Genomic DNA, 23,813 nt, shown 5'->3' with positions numbered 1-23,813 from the left:
AAACCAAACCCAATGAATTATATCTTAGTTAGGTTTGGTAAAGTTTGACGGCCAAGCAGAGGTTCGGAGGGGTTCGTGTGTCTTGCGCTTCAAGAAAGCCGAATTCAAATCCGGCGACGTTTCTCTTTCCTTGAATTTTTTTGAATTTTTTGGCAGCGTTAGTTAAATGCGGAAGAAAAAAGCCAACTGTCCTCACGCAATCTATCTACATGTCAGTATCTAGGCTCGCCGCTATAAATACTAGAATAAACTAATCAATGGAAATGTCGAGTCTGTTGAAAGAGGATTTCCATCCTGATTTCACGGAGCAGAGAGCCAGGCAGGCAAGGGCTCCATCTCAACCGATCGATTTACAGAAGAAATATTGCCAGGGAGATTTTCACCTACAAAAGACGACGAGTCAGTCGAGTACAGAGAGGTGAGTTGTCGATACTGATGACGATGGTGATGAATGATGCGTTTCTGTTTTTCCACCTTCTACTCCATTCCACCTACTACTTTTCCTTTCTCTTTTCCTTTTTGGAATCACGAGAGCGCTACATTCGCTGGCCTGCGTCTATGATGTGAGAGAGAAGCGCTTGGATCCTCTGCTTGTCATCATCCATCCATCCATCCTTGTTCTTAAATGACATCATGAGATGATTAATTCCGATCATCCTGCTGCCATTATTGGCCTGGCGACAATCTTCAGTTCTGCCTGCTGAGTACTCTGAATCTCTTCTTCATGTACTTACTTCTCTTGCCTTGATTTAATTCTCCTCCGATTTCTCAACTTCCTTCGTCGTCCGAAAAATCCACTCACCAGTCACCGCGGGGAAAGAGTTCAGTTCAGTCTTGATTAATTAATTATTTTCGCTCTTCCGTGTTGAACTTCTGATCACGAAGAAAATGCTGTAACCTTTTTCTTCATCGTCGGTGATTATTTGTTGAGTACAGGAGTGTTTTCTTTTCCTTTTTTTTTTTTTTTATTTCTATGAAAAAATATCCCCTCTCTGACTTACAAACCAGATCTTCTTCATCTCTCTCTCTCTCTCTCTCTCTCTCTCTCTCTGCCTGACCAGGTCTCATCCCCTCACTTATTCACGGGCAGTGATCTAGACACAAATCCAGTCGATAGCAATAAGTTAGCTGGCCTTTTCGTGTGTAGAAAAAACGATGAGTATTAAACGCTGGTTGTAAATTTGTTTCATTTTCTCTCTATAAAAAGTTTTTCTTTCTTTGTTTTCTGACAGCCAAAGAAAAGTCTTTGCTCTGATTCGCTTAAGGAAACTTCAATTTTTTTTTTTTTAATCAAGATCGTGCTATTTCTTTCTTTAGTTTATATCAGCACAAATAGACTTATAAATATATATATATATTTGACTATATAGTCTATATATATTTGACTACTGTGAGGGAGAGCTCCCGGATCAACTAGATATTGGATTTTCCTTGAGCATTGCATCCTCTTGTTGCTTTTGACCCGTTGTCTTTATTAATTAAGATTATTATTATTTTCAAAGATGTTCATGTTTTTCTACCATTATAAATTCACACCTGCTACTGATTTGACCTTTTCCAGCTGCGGCTCGTAGTTTGCTATTCTGGGAGGAATTAAAATTCTGAGTTAGTGCGGGGGAGGATAACATATACTTGAAGGTGATAAAATGGCCGACGAGAATGGCTTGGTCGGTGATAAAGATATGCACAAGGCCGCCAAATCAAAAAGCTCTGCACTGGAAACAGAAGCTGGGACAAGCTCTGGTACAAATGCGGATCGGCATGACTCGAAGAAGACTAAGGAACATCAGAGCACCAAAACGGTTCCATTTTACAAACTGTTCGCTTTTGCAGACTCCATAGATGTTACCCTGATGATCGTTGGTACGATAGGTGCTGTTGGCAATGGCTTGTGTATGCCGCTTATGACAATTCTCTTTGGGGAATTGGTTGATTCTTTTGGACAAAACCAAAATAACAACCATGTGGTTGACGCAGTTTCCAAGGTATGAATCAGTGAGGAATCTTACTTTTCCTCGTATTTTTCTTCATTTGTATAGTGGGAAAGATGCCCGACCGACATGACAGTTCGCCATACTATCTGATTCACAGTGGTTCATATTTAGCAAATTTTGGGAAATTTTTTTTATCTCTTCTTCTTGTTGGATGACAAAATATGATTTGATTAATTGTGTTTCAGGTATCATTGAAATTTGTCTATTTGGCCATGGGATCTGGTGCAGCAGCGTTCCTCCGTAAGTACATCCAACCTATATGTATTTCAAATGTTGGCAAAGTTTGTTCAAAAGGGGACAGTATTAAATTACCATTCTTACCAGTATTTTGAATGGAAAATCTTCTTTTTTGTTTGTTTGTTAGAGGTGGCTTGCTGGATGGTAACAGGAGAGCGACAAGCTGCAAGAATAAGGAGCCTTTACTTGAAAACTATAATCAGACAAGATATTGCTTTCTTTGACAAAGAAACTAATACAGGAGAAGTTATAGGTCGAATGTCAGGTGACACTGTTCTCATCCAAGATGCCATGGGGGAGAAGGTATTACTGCCCTCCTCAAACAACTAAAATCTACAAATCGTGATGCCATATTTTCTTGCATTAAACTCATATCGCTCTGTCTTCCTTGAATGCAGGTTGGGAAGTTTATACAGCTGACCTCCACATTTTTGGGAGGCTTTGTGATTGCATTTATCAAGGGGTGGCTTCTCACTCTTGTCCTGTTGACCTCTATTCCTCTACTAGTAATAGCTGGTGGTGCCACGGCCATGGCCATATCCAAAATGGCATCCCAAGGACAAAATGCTTACGCTAAAGCGGCAATCATAGTTGAACAAACTATTGGGTCCATCAGAACTGTATGTAATTAATCCAGATGTGTTTAACTGGTCTCCCCTTTCGGCCTTTCCACCTAAGTACTTACAACGATTTTTGTTTCCTATCTAGGTTGCGTCCTTTACCGGGGAGAAACAAGCGGTAATTAATTACAATAAATCTCTTGTAGATGCTTACAACTCAGGTATTCAAGAAGGCTTAGCTGCAGGATTGGGTTTTGGAGCAGTTATGTTTGTCGTGTTCAGCACCTATTCTTTGGCAATATGGTTTGGTGCAAAGATGATATTGGAAAAGCATTATACTGGTGGTGAAGTGCTCAATGTAATTGTTGCTGTGTTGACTGGTTCCATGTGAGTGTTGCTTCCGACCTTAGTTTCTTGAACAATGTCTGAGATATATTTCAAATTCATTTACAAGGATTTGGTATGATATGGCTGTTTCAGGTCCCTTGGGCAGGCATCTCCCAGCATGAGTGCATTCGCCGCAGGTCAAGCTGCAGCATATAAGATGTTTGAAACCATAAATAGGAAGCCAGAGATAGATGCATATGACACCCGTGGAAAGAAGCTGGATGACATTCGTGGTGACATAGGATTAAGGGATGTTTATTTTAGTTATCCAGCCAGACCAGATGAGCAAATATTCTCCGGATTTTCACTTTCCATTGTGAGTGGCGTAACAGCAGCTTTGGTTGGACAGAGTGGAAGTGGAAAGTCAACAGTAATCAGTCTGATAGAGAGATTTTATGATCCACAAGCTGGTGAAGTTCTTATAGATGGTATTAATCTCAAGGAGTTCCAGCTGAAGTGGATCAGGGAAAAAATTGGTCTTGTAAGCCAAGAGCCTGTGTTGTTCGCATGCAGCATCAAGGATAACATAGCCTACGGGAAAGATGGTGCAACCATTGAAGAGATTAGAGCAGCAGCTGAGCTAGCAAATGCTGCTAAATTCATTGACAAACTGCCGCAGGTTCTAACTCTTACTTTTGATTACTTTATCCAGCTTATTCAGTTTAATGAGCTTGTTAATTCTTTATTCTGACTTGAGATTTTAATGTTTGTATTTAGGGGTTGGACACCATGGTGGGTGAGCATGGGACTCAGTTGTCTGGTGGACAGAAGCAGAGAGTTGCCATAGCCAGAGCAATTCTAAAAGACCCACGAATTTTACTCCTAGATGAAGCCACAAGTGCACTAGATGCAGAATCTGAGAGGATCGTTCAAGAGGCTTTAGATAGGATAATGAACAACAGAACAACCGTAATTGTGGCCCATCGGTTGAGCACAGTAAGGAATGCCGACATGATCGCAGTGATTCACAGAGGGAAGTTAGTTGAAAAAGGTACTTCTCAATACTGTCGCTAATTAGTTTACAAGTTAATGAGGGGAAAGCAATCGTGAACGTATATCTGAGAAAACCTGTTCTTTCACGCCTTCAGCCTTTGCTAACTGAAGACGTTTCCCAAATTTTGACAAAACCCCTAAATAACCACAAATAGTTCTATGAACCATGTTCTTTTTCTATCATCTGCTACATTTCCTGCTTCGATTTACTATTTAAATTCCTTAGCATATTAAAGCACTTTTTGCGATACTTCACAGCTAGCGGGAATTTCCAAGGAATAGTCCAGTTTCTGTATCCAGATTATTTTTTCTTGTTCGTTTAATAGATTTACATTTAGACCACAGTTATGATAAATAAATATTCCTCGTGCTAAGTGCTTTGCGTGTTAATCTATCAGGTTCGCACTCTGAACTACTTGAGAATCCAGAAGGAGCATACTCTCAGCTTATACGGTTGCAAGAGGTGAACAAAGATTCTGAACAAGCTGCAACAAACCAAGAGAAATCAGACTCCATAACAGAACAAAGTAGACAATCAAGCCAAAGAATGTCATTCCTCCGTTCCATAAGCCGCGGATCCTCTGGGGCAGGAAATAGCAGCCGCCACCTTTCAGTTTCATTTGGTCTACCTACGGGACTTAATGTTCCTGAAACTGCAGTGACAGAAACTGAAAACTCTTACCTACAATCATCAGAAAAGCCACCAGAAGTCCCGCTAAGACGACTTGCCTATCTCAATAAGCCAGAGGTACCTGTGCTGATAGCGGGATCTGTAGCAGCTATTGTTAATGGCTCAATAATGCCAATTTTTGGTCTATTGATTTCTACTGTGATTAAAACATTTTATGAGCCTCCCCATGAACTAAGAAAAGATTCAAAGTTTTGGGCACTCATGTTTCTCATCCTTGGACTGGCATCATTATTGGCATTTCCAACACGGACATACTTCTTCTCCGTGGCTGGTTGTAAGTTGATTGGAAGGATCAGATCAATGTGTTTTGAAAAGGTCGTTCACATGGAGGTTGGTTGGTTTGATGAACCTCAGCACTCGAGTGGAGCAATTGGAGCGAGACTTTCTGCTGATGCAGCTACTGTGCGAGCTCTAGTTGGGGATGCACTTGCTCAGCTTGTTCAAGACTCTGCATCAGTAGTTGCAGGATTGATCATTGCCTTTACAGCAAGTTGGCAACTGGCACTGATTGTCCTTGCCTTGATACCTCTGATAGGGTTGAATGGTTTTGTTCAAGTGAAGTTCATGAAAGGTTTCAGTGCAGATGCAAAGGTTTGCACCATTTAATTTCAGTTTTGCCCTACGTGTATATATATATATATATATATATTTGATCCAAAGATTCTTAAGATGCTCTTTTTGTTCACCAATAATTCATTACAATCTAAGTGTATTTTGGTACAGATGATGTATGAGGAAGCAAGTCAAGTAGCCAATGATGCTGTTGGAAGTATAAGAACAGTTGCTTCTTTCTGTGCCGAAGAAAAAGTCATGGAACTGTACAGGAAGAAATGTGAAGGACCCATGAAGACAGGGATAAGACAAGGATTGATTAGTGGCATAGGTTTTGGGACATCTTTTGCTTTGCTATTTTGTGTCTATGCTACCAGCTTCTATGCCGGAGCACGGCTAGTTGAGGATGGTAAAACAACATTCGCAGATGTTTTCCGAGTGAGTACATATTCCACATTATCCATAAAGAGTTCATTCTCTTATTTAACTAGACTAAAGTTTTTTCTTGTGGTCTTCTAGGTTTTCTTTGCTCTCACCATGGCAGCTATTGGAATTTCTCAATCAAGCTCCTTAGCTCCTGATTCTTCTAAAGCCAAGGCGGCTTCTGCTTCCATATTTGCCATTCTTGACAGGAAGTCGGAGATAGACCCAAGTGATGAGTCCGGGATGACTTTAGAAAGCGTAACGGGTGAAATTGAGCTTCGACATATAAGCTTCAAGTACCCAACTAGGCCAGATATTCAAATTTTCCGTGATCTCAGTTTGACCATTCATAGTGGCAAGGTAATAATCCTATTCCCCCCACCTACCAACAAACACACGCATTCCATATTCAAAGAGGCATTTGTTTGTCATGGTACAATATTAACTCCAATTTGTATTGCTATGAATCTCATCCTTCAGACAGTAGCACTGGTTGGAGAAAGTGGAAGCGGGAAGTCAACAGTTATAGCTCTATTGCAAAGATTTTACGATCCTGATTCAGGTCATATTACACTCGATGGAATTGAGATTCAGAGGTTGCAATTGAAATGGCTGAGGCAGCAGATGGGTCTGGTCAGCCAAGAGCCGGTCTTGTTTAATGACACAATCCGTGCTAACATTGCATATGGAAAGGATGGTAATGCAACAGAGGCAGAAATCTTAGCTGCATCAGAGCTGGCAAATGCCCACAAGTTTATCAGCGGTTTACAACAGGTAAGAGCACAGTGGAAGCAGTTGGAATTAGTTTCCATGATTTCAAAGTCACTGGTTGTTTATAGGAGCTCTTTTTACGTATTGGATTATTTGCAGGGGTACGATACAGTGGTAGGCGAGCGAGGAGTGCAACTGTCTGGTGGACAGAAGCAAAGAGTAGCGATTGCTCGTGCCATGGTAAAGAGTCCGAAGATACTGCTCCTGGACGAGGCCACAAGCGCGCTGGATGCCGAGTCGGAGAGAGTGGTTCAAGATGCATTAGACCGGGCGATGGTGAACAGGACAACGGTGGTGGTGGCACATAGGCTGTCCACAATCAAGAATGCGGATGTGATTGCGGTGGTCCAAAATGGTGTCATAGTAGAGAAGGGAAGGCATGACACTCTGATTAAAGTTAAAGATGGTTTCTACGCCTCATTAGTGGCGCTTCACATGAGCGCTTCATAATTGAGGGACAGAAGAAAGCGTCTTCCTTTCCTTTCCTTTCCACACACGGGCTTCTTCTCTTAGCTCTGCAAAATCTTTCCACTTCTTTATTAAATTAAAGGTAGCAAGCTGCAAGTTCCCCCCCTTTTTTTGGAGCCCACTAGTGGGGATTCTTGGGTCGACTCGCACCATATACAGTGGAATCGATATTTAAAGTATCATTACTTACCTTTTTAATACCTTTAAAAAGGTTTGTAATGTCTTTTTGTTGTTGTAAGACCTTGCTAAAAGTAGTTCAGTTTGCAGAATTTTTGTATCTTTTGTTCATATGTTATATTATTGGCATTAGAAATGTGTAGAGATTCAGGTAAATGCAATTGACTTTGGCTGGGAAGATTAGCCACCCAATAAAATTAATACTTGGTACATTCCATTAGCATTTTTGTTATATGTAAATTAAGACTTAAGCACTAGTAGATGTGACGTTGATCTATAATATTTTTGGATACTATTGATAAATGATTGAAAAATATGTGAAAAATAGTTATATATACTATTATATAAATAAATACTCTATTTTAGTGTCTTGAGGTTATGTTAATAAAGTATCTTTTAAAATATCTTTTAATTTTTTTTTTAAAAATAAAAATTAACTATGTTAATAAAATTTAAATTTATAACTTTTAATAACTAATTCATAAACAATTTTATCACTACACATTTTGTTTAAAATTTTACACAAAAAAAATAAAAAATAAACTGCAATTATCAAGCCCTACCTAATAAAATTAATTTAAATTTTTTTCTATTAAAACATAAATAATTCATTTGCTTGTTCAAATCATACTATCAGTGTTATTTTAATCAACAACTTAGTTTGGTCAACTTTATCAATGAATGATAAAGGCTAACGATTATTTTTACGCAATCTTATTTTTGGTATTTTAATTTTTGATTAAATGTTTTCTTTTCTATGATAAAGATTAAAGAGAATTTGACTCCATACCATTTATTTTGAAGAGTAAAATCTGAAAAGTTTTAACATTTTTTTTTTGTGTGTGTGTGTGTGTGATAACCTATTTAATATCTCAATTTTGATTGAGATAATAAAGATAATATGATTAAATTATTTACTTAATTTCAATTCCATATTATTTTTTGGTGATTTATCTAAACAATGAAATGAAATTCCAATTATAGTGGAATCATTTTAATGTTAACAAATTAGTTCCAATCAAGTTGTCAAAGTTACAAAAAAGACTGAACAAACAATAAATTGATACTCGATGAGAAATAGATTTTAAAATAAGAAATTATAGGATTTCTCAAAATTCCCTTTTTGTCCATCTAAAACTTATTATAATTTATGTAAACGAATTTCATTATTTTTGTTTGGCTTGATAAAAAATTTGGAAGAAAATTTTGATTGACATCATTGCCTATTAAAGAATTATATTATAAACAATAACACTTGAATAAGTTTATTAAAGAAAAATACTATTGATACTCTATGAGTTACATCATATAGATAAAATATTTAAAATACCTTTTATCTAAGGTGAGGCGATATGAAACGGTGAGACATATGACTAAGATACCCTTCATCTAAGGTGGTGAGGCGCGAGAGGTATTTTTATCATTTATGATTTATAATGTAGCTCATAAAATACGTATAGCATGGTCTTTCATTAAATTATGTCTAGAAACAATGATAAATTGAAAAACAAACTTAAACCATAAGGGTGTTATTATTTCAATATCATAATAAATAAAAATTGAAAAAATCGCTAAAGCTAATTTTCTCCATCAAATTTTAATTGAGAGAAAAAAAATTCTATAAATCCATTCCTAAACCAATTCACTGCTCTTCGATTCACACGACCATTCAAGTCACATCCTAATAATTCTATGATGAATGATCTTAGCTTTTCTCTTGGTATTCCTTGCAATGATAGCCCCTATAAATCCTTCCAAAATCTTACCTTCACATCTAATCCTTAACCAACTTGTGGGTCGTCACATACATTCACAATATTCAATTCTTCTATAATTAACTACTTTTTTTAATCTTACCTTCACATCTAATCCTTAACCAACTTGTGGGTCGTCACATACATTCACAATATTCAATTCTTCTATAATTAACTACTTTTTTTATTCGGCAAGTAATTTTTCTACAACTACTTTAACAGTGATAACCCTATCTTACAACCTCTTGACACATCTACTACCTCATCTTTTAAACTGTTATTCATAATAATCCTCCTACAAACATTTTATGAGCACTAAAGTTCATCTCTTGAAGGCAAATACCAATGATTTGTCTTTTGATCATTTGTATATACCACTTCCATGGATTTTTCTACATTTCAACCTTCCATCATCCAATCTCTATTTTGGTCTTAAACTAATTCTTTATTCGCAATCACCTATAGAAATGCAAGACCCCATATGAATTTAACACATTTCATTGGAGCATTGATGCAACCACTAACACATTTCTTCCATGTACTCATCCAACTTCAGTTAATTTTTCACTTCATAACTTTACAGTCTCTCTCTCTCTCTCTATATATATATATATATATGTATATATATGCGCGCGCACATACATATTATTAGACAAAAAAGAACAAGTTTGAATGTTTTTAAGTTAAATAGCAAGCTGAAATGCACCAAAAAAGACAAAATATAGGGTCCAAAAGGCCAAAAACTAAATTCTACTCATGAATGCACTCATACTCAAAATCCCTAAAAACCAAAAATGTGCACTATTTGTACACATACTGTGACAAAAAATCAGTGACCTCAGATGCAACCTCATAAGCACCTTCCACGCATCTGCCCAAGGCCACACCAGTTACATAATTGCCCCCAAGAAAAAGTCCTTTTGACCCACTGTTCCTGAGAGCAGACCTTGCAGCATCAAGGATATCAAAATGACCAACAAGGAACTGTGGGATAGCTTGTGGCCAGACTCTCACCCCAAGAATAAGTGGATCCTTTGCTTTAGCATCTATGAGCATCTTCCTCAGGTCACGGTCAACCGCTTCCACAAGTTGGCTCTGTGTCTGATAAGGGTTTGTTTTTCCAAAGAATGCCAAGGAAGAAAAGGCACGTTAGAATGAATATAAGAACCCAGAACAAAACCATCAAAAGCAAATAAAAATAGGAATAGAAAGGTCCACTGGAACATAAGGCAGACTTAAACAAATCACAAACCAATGAGGTTGAAAAGATCCAATATTGCGTGGTTGATTCTTTCCTTCTTTCTTTGGGTGCTTCAAGTTTGACACATTCAAATCTTATCTAACAGCATATACTAAGGGAAAGCTAGAGCCTGAGAAGGGTGGGCTGAACCTATGACCAGTGCCTCATGGGTGGGATGGGGATTGACTTATGACTGGGACCCTGTCCCCAGGTGTATTGGTAATAAGCAGCAGATGTTGAGACTGCAGCGAGGCTCAGGAAGATAAAAAAGCATAGCAGAATAAATTGGGGGAAAAAAAGGCAAAAAGGACGGTTGCTATAGACCCCAGCTTCCAATCACTTAACCAGATAAGATGTTTGCATGAGATTCAAAATGAAGCCTAATCAACTAGATTTTTACCTAACATCACAGACCTACCACTCAAACGTTCAAAACATCTACCTCACAATAAGTCAAAAACTTATTGAAAAGTTTTCTCACTTTTGAGATAATTCCAGGATTTGTAGCCCCTCCAATGTAGTTCAACAGCAGAATTCTTCCTGGTGGAGCTCGGTTGGGAAAGAGTGATGAGCTGTATATGGTTCCTGCAGCAAAGCTCACTTATATTCAACTTTCACTGTATTTCTATAATTAAATAATTTTATTTTTCATTTGTAAACCTCCACCAGGGTATAGATTTATGAAGTAAAACTAAGAATAATTAATAGTCATGGTCATCATTGCTGTCAATAAAGCAGATTTACCCAAAGTTTCAACCCCTTGGCTGCGAGGATGCAACTGGCCAAATCCCTTCAGTTCACCATCTATCAGACATTCACTGCGAATGGCCTCTTTTGGATATGAAATAGATACTGCTGCAACCGGTGGATAATAGAACTTTGACAGTGCATCTGCTGCAGTAGCCTGCAACCACATTGAATATAAGGTCAACATGCTAAAAATTCATAGGGGAAAAAAAGCTACCAAAGGTTTTACTTGAAACTAAAAATATAGGAAGCTATAATAATGACTACAAACAAGAATCTGCTCATTTTTTTCCATGGCAAATAAATTCAAGACATTCATTAACCTAACTTTACATGACAAATTTGGCTTTGGACTTGAAACTTACCACCAGTTGTTTCACATTCTGCCATACTCAGGACTAAGTCCTAGTAAATTTAGGAAAAGAAACCAATTGTTCCAGATAAGAAAAGAAATTTCAAAGGACCAGTTGTCAAGCAATCAGGAGGTGCATGGTCAACCTATTATATGGCCTACAATAAAAGCCATACCAACATGACAGCGCATGGCATTTTAGACACTAGAAACATATTTTCGTTTGATGCTTTGAGATCAGCATAATTTTCCACAGCCTCAGGATAACAAACATAGCACGAGTAGAATGATAGCCCAAGTAAGACTACCGTACTACAAACCTCTAAACATTTCATGAGCATACCAGGAGGTTTGATATATTGCATTACCAAGAATCTAGTAGTAACTAAAAAGATGGAACCAGGAGTGTTCCTCCAGTCAACTCGATTGCCACTTAATTTATGAATATAAAAAACATGAAAAATGGTACCACAGTTATATTGTCGTAATTAACAGCCATTTTGATGATATTTTTGTTTGTCTAATATATAGATATTAACATTCAAAATATATATATATATATAGATATTTAATGAATTACACAACTGCATATAAAGACTATACAAAATTTTAATGATCACTACTTACCCAAAATAATAAAAAATTAATCAGACAATTTTTTATGTAAGTGAGAACAAAACTTATTCAGCTGATTTACAAGCTATAAAGGATAAAAAGAGAATGTTTAAATTATTATAACACGGTGACACAGAAGACTAATGTGAGGTAGAGTTGCGATCAGCCAAACATAAACTTGCTCCTTGTAGTAAATTTAAATAAAATGGAGATCCAAAGGAGAGGATTTGGGAAACATTGCAAGGTAATCCAACACTCAAATTTGAATGGAAGAATGTAGTTTCAACCTAATCCATTTAGGAGCTTTCTGGTTGAGAGAAGCAAAGGCAAAATAAAAATGCCATAACAGGTTCAGGACTAACACACTAGCACACAGCCCATTTGAGGAAAAAACAAAGGGGAAAAAATGGGAAGATTGTGAGGTAAATGCACCAATCAAATCTGAATAAAAAAATAGAATTCCAACACAACTCACTTAGGAACTTTCTAATTATAAGCACAAGCAAAATAGAGAAGTCAACACATGATCAAGAGTGCAACATACTGAAAGAGGTTGTAACAAACTGCTTGCTACATAGGATGGAACAGTCATTACAACACTCCGGCTCTGCAGACACACCAATCCTTCTGCTGTTTCATATGTCAAACCATACCTTCCATTTTCCAATTTTACAATACTTGAAAGCTTCCAAGAGAATTTTATTTTGCTACCCAACCTGAAAATTTTACAATACTTGAAGGGTGTTAAAATGCACATGCAGGTAGAAAATCAGGGGAGAGTTCTATTATTTATTTTATGATAAGAAGAAATTTCCATTATAGCCACAAGTACTAATAAACCAACTTGAACATTCGCATCCCAATATCTGAAATATGGGCAATAGGATACCTTGCAGAAATTGCATCAGGTAACATGGTCAGTCCCTTCCTAAATGACCCAACTGTTTGGCCCTTTGGTTTTGGTAGACGCCTGCAAAAAGACCAGACACAGTGACTCAACATATCCACATGAAAAGATGGAGAAAAGAAATACAAGATAAGCCTGAGAACATATGTAATATTACGCATCTCGAGGCAGCTTTGGACTACTAGATCTTTTTTGGATTGCTTTGAAGGTACCCCCAATGATACTACCACCATTTTGCTCTAGGTTCCAAACTTTTCCAAATGCTGCTTTCATACTGAGTTTTGAGGGATTACCTGCATAAACACCTGCAAAAGGAAGGATGTTGACCACAATAAAGATCTGGAATGCAGTAACAAGAGGCCAACTGTTGAACCCACCACAAAGCTAAGAAACTAACTTTGTTTCACAACCTTCTGCAACACTTGGATAAGCAACTTCATTACATAATAAATAAGAGAAGGGCAGAAGGATCAATTTTCTGAGCTATCAAAAAGGCCTCTCATAATACCAGTTGCTCAAAACAACTTAACTGCAGAAGTGCCACGATAGTTCCATCTCCTCTCCCTAGCATCAGAGCACATTTTATCCATAAAATACAACAAAAAAAAATCCCAATAAACATACTAACGAACACAAATACTCCAGGTTGAGTTCTTAAAACAAGAATCCATATGCTATAAAGGCATTTTGTGAATTCAAAATCATGTTTTATCATCATCAACTTGACCTTAAGCGACAGGGATGAGCATCACAATATCTTAATGGACTACCTAGATTGTGTCCATTAAGATAAGTGATCATCCTAATAAAGTAAAATATATATATATATATATATATGAAACCAGTATCTTTGCCACCTTTTTCCACAAAATAATCTAGGCAGTCCAAATTAATGTCCTTCAAAATCAGAAGCCTATAAAACCTCTATATTCTTATCTGACACGAACACCTTCTCATTCTTCAGAAGTGATTATCTTAATCTTGCCTTTCACATTCCCAAACACCTCACACTCCCACCTTTCAGACCCTCTTTCAATAACTTCCACTTCTTCGAAAAGAGAGCCTCTACCACATAATTTGACCACCAACCCCTAAGCCACATGTTTCCAAACTAAAAATGAGAGGGCCAATCTTGAGACTATCACAATCATGAAAAACAAATATATGGTCCAACACAATTTGTGACAAACAAAAGACTGAGAAACTTAGGAAATTTTACTCCAAGTCCTCCAAACTATCGAAATAATAAATAACCAATTCCTTTACCAATTGTATGACCCAAAACAAACAAGAAGAGTGGAATGAACAGAAACATCAATAACACTTTCATCTCATGTTCAACCAGTTATCATATGCATTAAATTCCATGTATCTTTTAAGAATAGAATTGAAACAAAAATACTTACCCTTTTGGGTAGAAAAAAGGATAGTGATACAGAACCCAAACCAAAGACAGTAATCCCGATTGCTCGAAACCAATAGCAATATTCAATATTATTCATCAAAGTCTTTCCTTCTATACTTCACTAAAGAATTATTTATAGACAACTGATAGATAAAAACCTATTCTAACTATGATTCCTTGATATAATCTAATTAAGATTATAAAGGTAATCCCTATCTAATTAGGATTCTAGGAAATAAAAGAAATTCAAACAAACTAGGAAACAAATTAAAATAAAGAAACTAATAAAACAGATATTAATTTCTACTTTTATGTCGAAAATATTGTTTCCCAAAATATTTGTCTTTATGATATTCATTAGATAGGTTCACCATACATGATAAGCTCGATACTTTATTATCCAGTTGGAATTTTAACAACAGCAGTTTAAGACCATGTCTTGTATAAGTTCTCTACAAGCAGTACAGTTTTTTTTTTTTTTTCTTTTCTAACTTATTTACTCCCTTTGCACATGAGTTATGGTCCATTTTACCAACAAAAAAAAAAAAAGAAAGAAAGAAAGAAAAAAGGAAAAACAAAAACAAAAAAGGAATCCAAGGAAATTTGTAAGTTGCTTCAGACTGCTATGACATATTACCTGAACAAAATGGCTCTATCAAGCGCTCAAAAACCTCATCACCAAGGTTACGATGCACAAACTCCTCCACAGATTCCTCATGACCCTGTTACCTTCGTCAAATTATCCATAAAACACAAGAAATGACAATGAAGCACATAGACATGAGAGGAGAATTGCTTTCAAGTTATAAGTATGTGGAACTAATAAATCATAGTCAGTGAAGAAGGGGAGTGGACAGGAGGAGTACAAACTGGTGGAGGAGGTCGAAAGCCAAGAGCACCAAAGCCTGCCCTGAGTTTCCCACCAAAGCTCATCAAGTCAAAGAAGGGGAGATCACTTGGCTTGGAGGGTACAGGTCTTAATTTACTGTCCCATAATACAAAACGTGGTGCATTAGGGTCACCCAACACTAAATCATCCTTCAAACCACTATCTACCTGCAAGTTATATATATGGCATAAGATTGTATAAGCATTAGCTTTAGGAGTAGAAGAAACAAACCAACAAAAATATTAAATACTAGAAAGAAAAGAAGAGAAAAGAAGAAAGCACATTGATGAATATTGGTAGTACTTATCCTACAACTACATTTCTGGTGAAAAAAGTGGATGCACATACTTTGTGTGCTAGAAAGTTCTAGATTCTTTTCTCCATCTCCCTCTCTCTTCTTACTCCTCTTCCTTTGTGATTTTTAGGAGTATAATATGTGATCTGTTAGGGGTTTAATGTGTGAAATGTGATTTATTAAGATATAGACATTAATGAATGCCTCAAGACTTTCATTGAAGTTTTGGTTTTCTTGTCTAATGTGTTTTATTAAGGTATGCAAATGTGTCTGCATATCATACACAGTGCCTATTTCTCTAGCAGTCAAGTAATTCTGACAACAGCCAGTCAGCCACCCAAATAGAAGCCAATGATGACTACTCATATGGTGGTTAAAATTTTTGGGAATCAATTCAGCAATTAATTCACTCCCAAAATATATAAGAAAGGCAGAAGAAAACATAGTGCAAGACAGAGTTACTTTATACTGACCTAAGTGGCTGTGCTCCTTTACTAGCTCCACCAAGATGCATCACCACTATACTACATGACTACACTAACATTTTGAGTACTTTTAAGTTTTTTATTTATTTTATTTTTTTTGGTTGAGAAGTGCGTTAAGTTTATTTAATAGTGATACACAGTTATAACTGCTATTATTTTTAGTTAGCTAACAGATACACAGGAACAATTGAATTTGTTTGTATGCATCAACAAGAACCTAGCTAGATTACACTATATTTTTGGTTTGTGGATATAGGAACAATTCAGTTTGGTACAAAAAAAATGTTTCGATTTCATATTTCTGTTATTATTTTGTATTTTAACAGTTATTTATGAAAAGTTGAATAAAAAGCATTTATTCAGTGACTGCTCGTGAATTTCTGAAATTGTCACAAAAATTATGACAGCTTCAAACACTTAATTTCTGATTTCCTTTTTCTTCTCTGCTTTTTTTCTTCAGCTTCTACCTATCAGAAAAGATAAGAAAAACATCATAACAAGCCCTATTCCCGCTAGGTTGGATTGGCTAAAAAATTGTCATGTATCTTCCTTAATATACTATTACCAAGTATTGATGAAAAAGCTACAGCTTCCTTATTTCTCTCTCTCTTTTTTTTTTTTTGACATTTTGATGTTTGCCGCCAATATGTTGAAGAGAAGAACTGGTTTAAAAACTAATGAGTAGTGTAAGGCTTTGTTTGGGAGGAAGTTAGTAATAGAATGGAGTGAAAACAAAAAGGTGGAAAAAAATAGCGGAATGGAATGTAAAATATTTTCTCTTTGCTTGGGAACCAATAAATGATAATTATACTCTCTCAATAGATACGCAATTAAATGAGGTTAACTCAGTGGTACTCTAATGTACAAGGCTCCTTGCTTTGTGAGGGTTATTTGTATGCAATTTTCCCCTTACTTTTTTACAAAGAGATTGTTTGCACAACTCAAACCCATGACCAGCCAGTCAGAAAGAAACAACTTTAAAATTACTAACAAAGTTCACCCTCAACTTTCATTTAGTCTAATTTTTACTTCAATTAGTAAGCATGCTTACAAATTTACTAATAAATGAAAAGTGCCATTAAATCTTGTATTTGAATAGATCAGATGGACAAACATAAGTACCCTGATGGCATTAGTACTGCAGGAGCATCACTTGAGAGTACTCACAACATCTAGTTAACATCCAATAGTTTGTGCAATATTTCATTTATTCTATGGAATAATGATCAGTGCAAATAAACTGAGATCTCAACTAAGTCAATTGGGAATCAATCCCATAAATGACCATTAAATACAAATACAATAAGAAATTTAATGAATAGATCTGCTAAATTATCTTCATGCTACTTTCTCAATATCTCCTCTTGCTTTTCCAGCATATCTCAAATATAATGATATTTTGGATCAACTGAGACATTTAATTTTATATAGGATCTAGAAGATCATCATGTACACATAAAGGTTGTGGGAGCCCGATGTATGTTTTAGGCCAAAATCTTACTTATGTAAGGGCCATTAGAAAGAGAAATAAATAGATAGATTCTTGTTAAAGGTAAATTTGAATTTTCATAAAATTATTAACATTAATATTATTATCATAGAAAAATAAAATTCTCAATCAATTCTGCACTGGAGAAACGAAAAATAGGGCATTAGAAAAGAATTGATGAAAATTATGTATAACCCTTTTGCATGCGTCCATTTTCATTCTCTATTTCCAGAACACATTGTAGAAGTAAATTACCACCTAATAAATTCACAGCACCCAGAGAAAAAGAACGCGCAAACTACACATTATTTTGGCACATTGGACGACTCATGCGGGAAACCTAAAACTTACCACCATGGTGAGCATCGGATCAGATGGCTGGAAGCTGTTGGGACCTTCTTCCCAAAGATAGCCGTCCCTTTCCACGGTTATGATGTTGCCGCCGCCTCGATCTCTGGCCTCCGTAACGATGAAATTCGGAGCGACATCAGCGTGCTTGGTAGCCAGAGCCTGCGCGATGCTGAGACCACTGATACCGGCGCCAACAATCACGCAATCCAGCGCGGATTCGCCATTCCCAAAGTTGTCGGCACCGACCTTGGACTGAGCAATTTTTGAATCCTCGGCAATCGAGCATCGGAACTTCCGGCACTGACAACCGACTCCGTTTCTGGCAAGCTTTGATCGAAATGGACAACATATTGAGTTCTTTGAATGGCGAATGCTCGCCGGACCTAAGGTGGAGGGTATCGCTCGGCGATTTGGAGCGGGAGATAGACACCGCCAATTGCAGGCTATACGCTGAAAGTCGGGCACCGTAGTCATTGCGATCGGCGGAGCCAGACGCGTTCAGCTTTGAGTATCCTTCACTTCTGGCAACTCATTATCTTTTAGGGAGAACCTTTGATGTAAAGCGCTCACACTATTCTTGCTTGCTCTCGCACAACCGTCCGTTGACAATAAAGATATTTACGCTGATACCCCCTCAACTATAGAGAAATATCGGTCTTTAAGGGTCTTTAAACTGAAAGTGTTTTCCTTCGCACTAGAGATGGTAATTGTAATCGAAATCGTGGGGAATCAAATCGAAATCGAATCGATCAACGCGGTTAAAAATCATTTGACTGGATAATGATTTGGTTCGAGGAAAAACCGAACACTGTTTCAATGGGTATGGTTTGGTTATGGTTTTCACTAAAATCAAACCAAAACCCGAACCGAAACCAAACCGAATGGTGGGTAACTGAATCGAACCGAATATATATATATAATATATTATATATATAATATATTATATACAACCCCACCCACCTAAGCCCAGCCCACCTGAGGCTAGCCCACCCCAACCCAATTGCCTTGCTTGCAAACCCTTCTCCCATTCTCTTCTACTTTCTCTCTCAACCTCACTCTCACTCTCTCTCACCCTCGCTGCCTCTCGCTCTTCCACCCGCCTCCGCCCTTGTTCTCTACATGTCTCTTGCTCTCGCTCGCCCTCGCTGGATCTCTTTTGCTCTTGCTAGGGCCCGGCCCCTACTCTCGCTTGCCCTCAATCTCTCTCACATTTTCTGCCTCATTTCTCTTGCTCCTCCCCGCGAGCTCGCCAATCGCCCTCACTCTCTGCATCTCTCTTGCTCTCGCTAGGGCTTGGCCCTCTTGCTCTCGCTCGCCCTCGATCTCTCTCACCCTCGCTGCCTCTCGCTCTCTGCCTCATCTCTCTTTATATTAATTTATTTTTTATATTTATAATTTTGTTAGATAGAGTTGGCTCATTCATTTCAGATGGATATGCATCAATTTACGAAGAATATATTAATGTTGTTGATGAAGGTATTAACTTTCGTAGCTAATTTCTTTTTAGCTTAAATTACAATTTAGTTATACATATATTAATTTATTGATTTTAACAATTGTAGGTTTGAAAATGTGATTTTATATCCAATAAGTTTTGTAACTTTATGCAATAATAAGATAATTTTATTAGAATTTATCTTTGTTTGTTGTGAAATTATCAAAAAAATTTATGAATGCTATTTGTCTTTGTTTGTTGATATAGATTAAACTAAAAAAACCATGGTTAAACCGAAACTGAATGGTTTGGTTATGGTTTTAAATTTTTAAAACCAAATGGGTAATGGTTTGGTTTTGGTTTTAGTAATTTAAGTTTGATTTGGTTATGGTTTTGGCAAAAATCGAAACTAAACCAAACCATTGCCAACCCTACTTCACACCCCAACGTTAACACCATTACTTGAGTTTTCCAATTTTACCCTCGATGTTCATCCATCCATTTTGAGTAGGGGTGATAATTCGTGTTGACGGGTCGTAATCGTGTCGTGTCAAGACACACGTATAACATGTATCAGGCTAACCCGAACACGACCCGTTTAATAATCGTGTCAAATTTCTTAAATCCAAACACGACACGTTTATTAAATGTGTAACACGACACGACCCGTTTAACTAAACGTGTCGTGTCGTGTCACCTGTTAACTTGTTTAACCCGTTTAATTTAAACGAGTCGTGTTGTGTCACCTGTTAAACGTGTTATTTAGTTTTAAACATGTTATTTCGTGTATAATCATGTTAACGTGTTCAGATCAACCCACTAACTCTTTTAATTAAACGTGTCATTTCGTATATAATCGTGTTAACGTGTTCGGATCAACCCATTAACACGTTTAATTAAACATATCATTTCGTGTCTAAACGAGTTAGACGGGTTGACCCGACTAAGACATGAAACTAATTGTGTCATAAACGGGTTGACTCGTTTATGACCCAAACCCGATTAACCTCAACCCTAACCCGGTTAACTCCGTGTCGTGTCGTGTCATGTAATCAACTCGTGTCCAAAATTGTCGACCCTAATTTTGAGTCACTAACCCACGCATACGCATGAATTAACATCCAATTACAACTTAATAACTGATTTGAAGTTATATAATCAATTTTGACCCGAAATATATAAACAATATCAAAATCTTGCTAATTTTTAGAATATTTTTTGTACTTCTGGGCTACTTGTTCTTCAAAATTTGTTAAAAATAAATTTAATAAATCTTACAAGTTTGATCTCCTGCTCGCGTCACACATTTCTTATCTTGCCCGTTGTGGACGTGTCACTCCCAAATTTCATTGAAGACAACACCCCCACCCCTTGAACACCTCTATTGATCGTACCCTCTTACCCCCTAATCTCTTGAACATAGCCCCCTACCCCTGAACACCCGTTCCCACCCCTACACACAATTATCTCGCGCATAAGATGATTTAATAATTTTTTTAATATTATTATAATATTTTATAAATATTATATTTCTATTTATTAAATAATATTATAAATAAATTATAATTTAAGAATATTTTATAAAAAAATAAATTTAATTTATTATTTGTATCAAATATTATTTATAGTGCCCAATTCAAACGCTGACAATGACTTAAAACAAATAAATCATCATGAAAAATAATTATTAAAATTTAAAATTTTAATTTTAAAAGCTTCAGTTTAACCACAAAAATTAAATAGAAATTATAATTTCAATTAATAAAATAGTCATCTATCTAGTATTTATTTTATTTTGTTTAGATTTTAAAATAATTAAAAAAATTAATGTGTTTTATTGTAATTTTTTTCCCTTTCAATAAATCAGACTTTTTTTTATTAAAAACTCTCCTCAATTTTTATTTTTTTATTTATTTACTTTTTATTTTTTTTAATGAGATTTTAACTGCCAGCCTAACCATTTTTTTATTTTAATTTTCACATTTCAACCCCTCCTAAAACAACTCCCCTACAAACACCCAAACAACCATCGGAGCCCCCACCCCAATCAAAACAATTTATAAAAATAAAATTAATGTCTCAGTTGATCCCACCCTCAAATCAATCAGCCTTATCCTCTCAAATCAAAACTCTCTTGTATTAGTCAGCCTCCACTCTTAAATCAGAATCCACACCCGAACAACCCCCAAGCCCCCACCCTTGAATCAGAACAATTTCTAAGAATAAAATTAATATATCAGTTGACACCCACCCTCAAATCAACCAGCTCCTACCCTCTCAAATCAAAACTCTCTTGTATTAGCCGGCTCTCACTCTTAAATTAGAATCCTTCCTCTTTTCAGTAAAATTATGTCAATTAGCCCCTCAGCCCCAAATTAGAATCTCCCTTTTCTTTTTCTCAATAAAATCATGTCAACTGTCCCTACCCCCAAATTAAAAATCTCATCCCCTTCTTCATCAGTATTTAAACCTTAATTTTCTCACAGAATTCCACTCCATTTAAACATCACATCCTTGAAGATTTCTCACTTTTTCTTTTGAAAATTTCTCACATTATTATTTTTATTAATTTTGATAATTTATTTTTCATCTCTTCTTACCTTAATATATTTCATTTTGTCACCACTTTTGGTATATTATTCATATTTTGTATTTTATTTTCACTCATTTTTTTGCTTAAATGACACTTGTTTATATTTAATTTTCATCAACTTTAGAGTATTAATTTTTACTAGTTTAGAAAATCATTAATTAACTAATACATAATTATTTTTTTTTATAAATTTTACCTAATACAAATTGTTATTTACTGGTAGTATTAAAACCTTACTTTGTGGTTAATTTATTAATGCCTTGTGTTGTCCCAATATGTTATTTCTAATTAGAGCGTAACTTTTTTTGTAGGGGTGGAATCACAAAGTTCTGATAATGTGTATATTTCTTAAGTTTCCATTGGTTGAATTCCAAAAATTGGCCAGGTATTTAAATCACATGAGGAGGCGTACACTTTTTACAATGCATATGCACGAGAAGCGGGTTTTAGCACTCGAATCGCAAACAAAAAAAAAAGAAAAGGAAATGGGGTAAAACCATATGGAACTTATTTGTTTGTTCTAAGGAGGGAAAAACAGACGAAACCTATCAGATGGGTTGCAAAAATGCTGTGCCACAGGTTGTTGAAAGAAACTGTGAACATACATGAGTTGGGTGCAATGCTAGATTGTCAGTGGTAAAGAACAAACTAGCAATAGTTGGGTGGTTAGACAATTTGTGAAGGAACATAACCATTGTTTAACTGTTTCCAGTAGAGTACATTTGTTAAGATCACACCGAAATGTCCCAGCCACCAAAAAAGCACTTGCTTAACAATTTTCGGAAACCAATATACCAACATGTCAACAATTGCGACTCATGGAAATAGAGTCGGGCAGTCCATCATCAATGGGTTGTACTGAGAAAGATATCAGGAACTATGAAAGGGATTTACGTCAACAACAAATGGGTCATGATGCTGAAACACTAATCGAGCATTTCACATTTGAGAAAGAAAAAAATTCAAACTTTTTATTTGATTACAATACGGACTCGGACCTTAGAATGATTCGTTGTTTTTGAACTGATTCTGAATCAAGAAGATCATATGCCTTCTTTGGTGATGTCGTGGTGTTTGATACAACCTACAATACCAACAAGTACTCGATGATTTTTGCCCCATTTGTTGGTGTAAACCACTATGGCCAGATCATTATCTTTGGGTGTGGATTATTGAGTGATGAGACGGCTGAATCATTTGTTTGGTTGTTGTTAAAATTCTTAGAAGCCATGCCAAATCAAGCGACCCCTACTGTTATAATCACTGATCAAGATGTTGCAATTTCGAAGGCTATCTTGATGGTGTTGCTATTCACTCTGCATTGATTTTGCTTGTGGCATATTTTGAACAAGTTTTCAGAAAAATTCAACGCCATACTATATAAAGAGCAGTATCACAAGTTGGTGAATACCATTAAATAGTCTGAATCGCCCGAGAAGTTTGAATAGCAATGGATTGAGCTAATGGAGACCACTAATTTGGACAGTAATGAATGATTGATCAACATGTACGAAATAAGCAATTGATGGGTACCAATGTATGTCGAACATGTATTCAGTGCAGAAATGTCTAGCAGCCAAATAGTTAAAAACAATTACTCATTTTTAAAGAGATATGTCAACAGAAATAATTCATTGATGGATTTCATTAAGCAATATAAACAATACTTAATACGAATAATAGATCAAATTTATTTATAAATAATATTTAAAAAATATTAAATTATCTTATACACGGGATAATTGTGTGTGGGGGGTGAAAGGGTAGAGAGGTGTTCAGGGGTGAAGGGTGTTGTCTTCAATAAAATTTGAGAGTGACACGTCCACGTCGAGCAAGATAAGAATGTCTGACGCGAGCAGGAGATCAAACTTGATAGATCTTAATATTTTATTGTGCTACTAAAAGTTTTAGATTATAAATTTATAATTGAATAAATTTGAAAATTAAGACTCAGAGTTTCATAAATAAAGTTGAAGATTAGACAATTTAAGAGTTTCATAAAT

At 36.1% G+C, this 23,813-nt stretch overlaps 2 protein-coding genes across 3 annotated transcripts; one reads left to right on the top strand and one right to left on the bottom strand.

The window, feature by feature from the left end:
• The first annotated feature begins 255 nt into the window (after positions 1-255).
• On the top strand, positions 256-7,473 carry LOC127789918 (ABC transporter B family member 11-like). Of its 2 annotated transcripts, none has more exons than XM_052319016.1 (13): positions 256-418; positions 1,562-1,985; positions 2,180-2,234; positions 2,359-2,534; positions 2,630-2,851; positions 2,940-3,178; positions 3,272-3,797; positions 3,896-4,169; positions 4,570-5,453; positions 5,586-5,852; positions 5,934-6,197; positions 6,318-6,611; positions 6,708-7,473. In XM_052319016.1, exons 2-13 carry the CDS (start codon positions 1,647-1,649, stop codon positions 7,056-7,058), a joined length of 3,891 nt encoding a protein of 1,296 aa, XP_052174976.1. In that variant the 5' UTR covers positions 256-418; positions 1,562-1,646; the 3' UTR covers positions 7,059-7,473. The 2 variants fall into 2 exon arrangements, with proteins under 2 accessions (XP_052174976.1, XP_052174985.1); XM_052319025.1 differs by lacking the exon at positions 256-418 and adding an exon at positions 456-726.
• Positions 7,474-9,672: 2,199 nt separating this feature from the next.
• LOC127789911 (protoporphyrinogen oxidase 1, chloroplastic) lies at positions 9,673-18,328 on the bottom strand. Its single transcript, XM_052319004.1, has 9 exons — positions 17,783-18,328; positions 15,144-15,329; positions 14,911-14,995; positions 13,026-13,173; positions 12,851-12,931; positions 12,506-12,677; positions 10,992-11,151; positions 10,729-10,832; positions 9,673-10,108 (listed from the first exon to the last, which is right to left on the bottom strand). Exons 1-9 carry the CDS (start codon positions 18,254-18,256, stop codon positions 9,809-9,811), a joined length of 1,710 nt encoding a protein of 569 aa, XP_052174964.1. The 5' UTR covers positions 18,257-18,328; the 3' UTR covers positions 9,673-9,808.
• Positions 18,329-23,813: the final 5,485 nt, after the last annotated feature.

The sequence above is a fragment of the Diospyros lotus genome, chromosome 1, assembly GCF_014633365.1.
Source record: "Diospyros lotus cultivar Yz01 chromosome 1, ASM1463336v1, whole genome shotgun sequence".
NCBI lineage: Eukaryota > Viridiplantae > Streptophyta > Magnoliopsida > Ericales > Ebenaceae > Diospyros > Diospyros lotus.
This window is presented reverse-complemented; position numbering and strand designations above follow the sequence as displayed.

Bases quoted from the DNA above. Each gene is read 5' to 3' on its own strand.
- LOC127789918 (XM_052319016.1), top strand. From the start codon at position 1,647: ATGGCCGACGAGAATGGCTTGGTCGGTGATAAAGATATGCACAAGGCC. The intron at 2,852-2,939 runs GTATGTAATTAA...TTTCCTATCTAG, and splicing joins CTATTGGGTCCATCAGAACT to GTTGCGTCCTTTACCGGGGA. The intron at 4,170-4,569 runs GTACTTCTCAAT...TTAATCTATCAG, and splicing joins AGGGAAGTTAGTTGAAAAAG to GTTCGCACTCTGAACTACTT.
- LOC127789911 (XM_052319004.1), bottom strand. From the start codon at position 18,256: ATGACTACGGTGCCCGACTTTCAGCGTATAGCCTGCAATTGGCGGTGT. The intron at 13,174-14,910 runs GTAATATGTCAT...TTCCTTTTGCAG, and splicing joins GATAGAGCCATTTTGTTCAG to GTGTTTATGCAGGTAATCCC. The intron at 11,152-12,505 runs GTATGTTGCACT...ATGTGGTTGCAG, and splicing joins GTTTGTTACAACCTCTTTCA to GCTACTGCAGCAGATGCACT.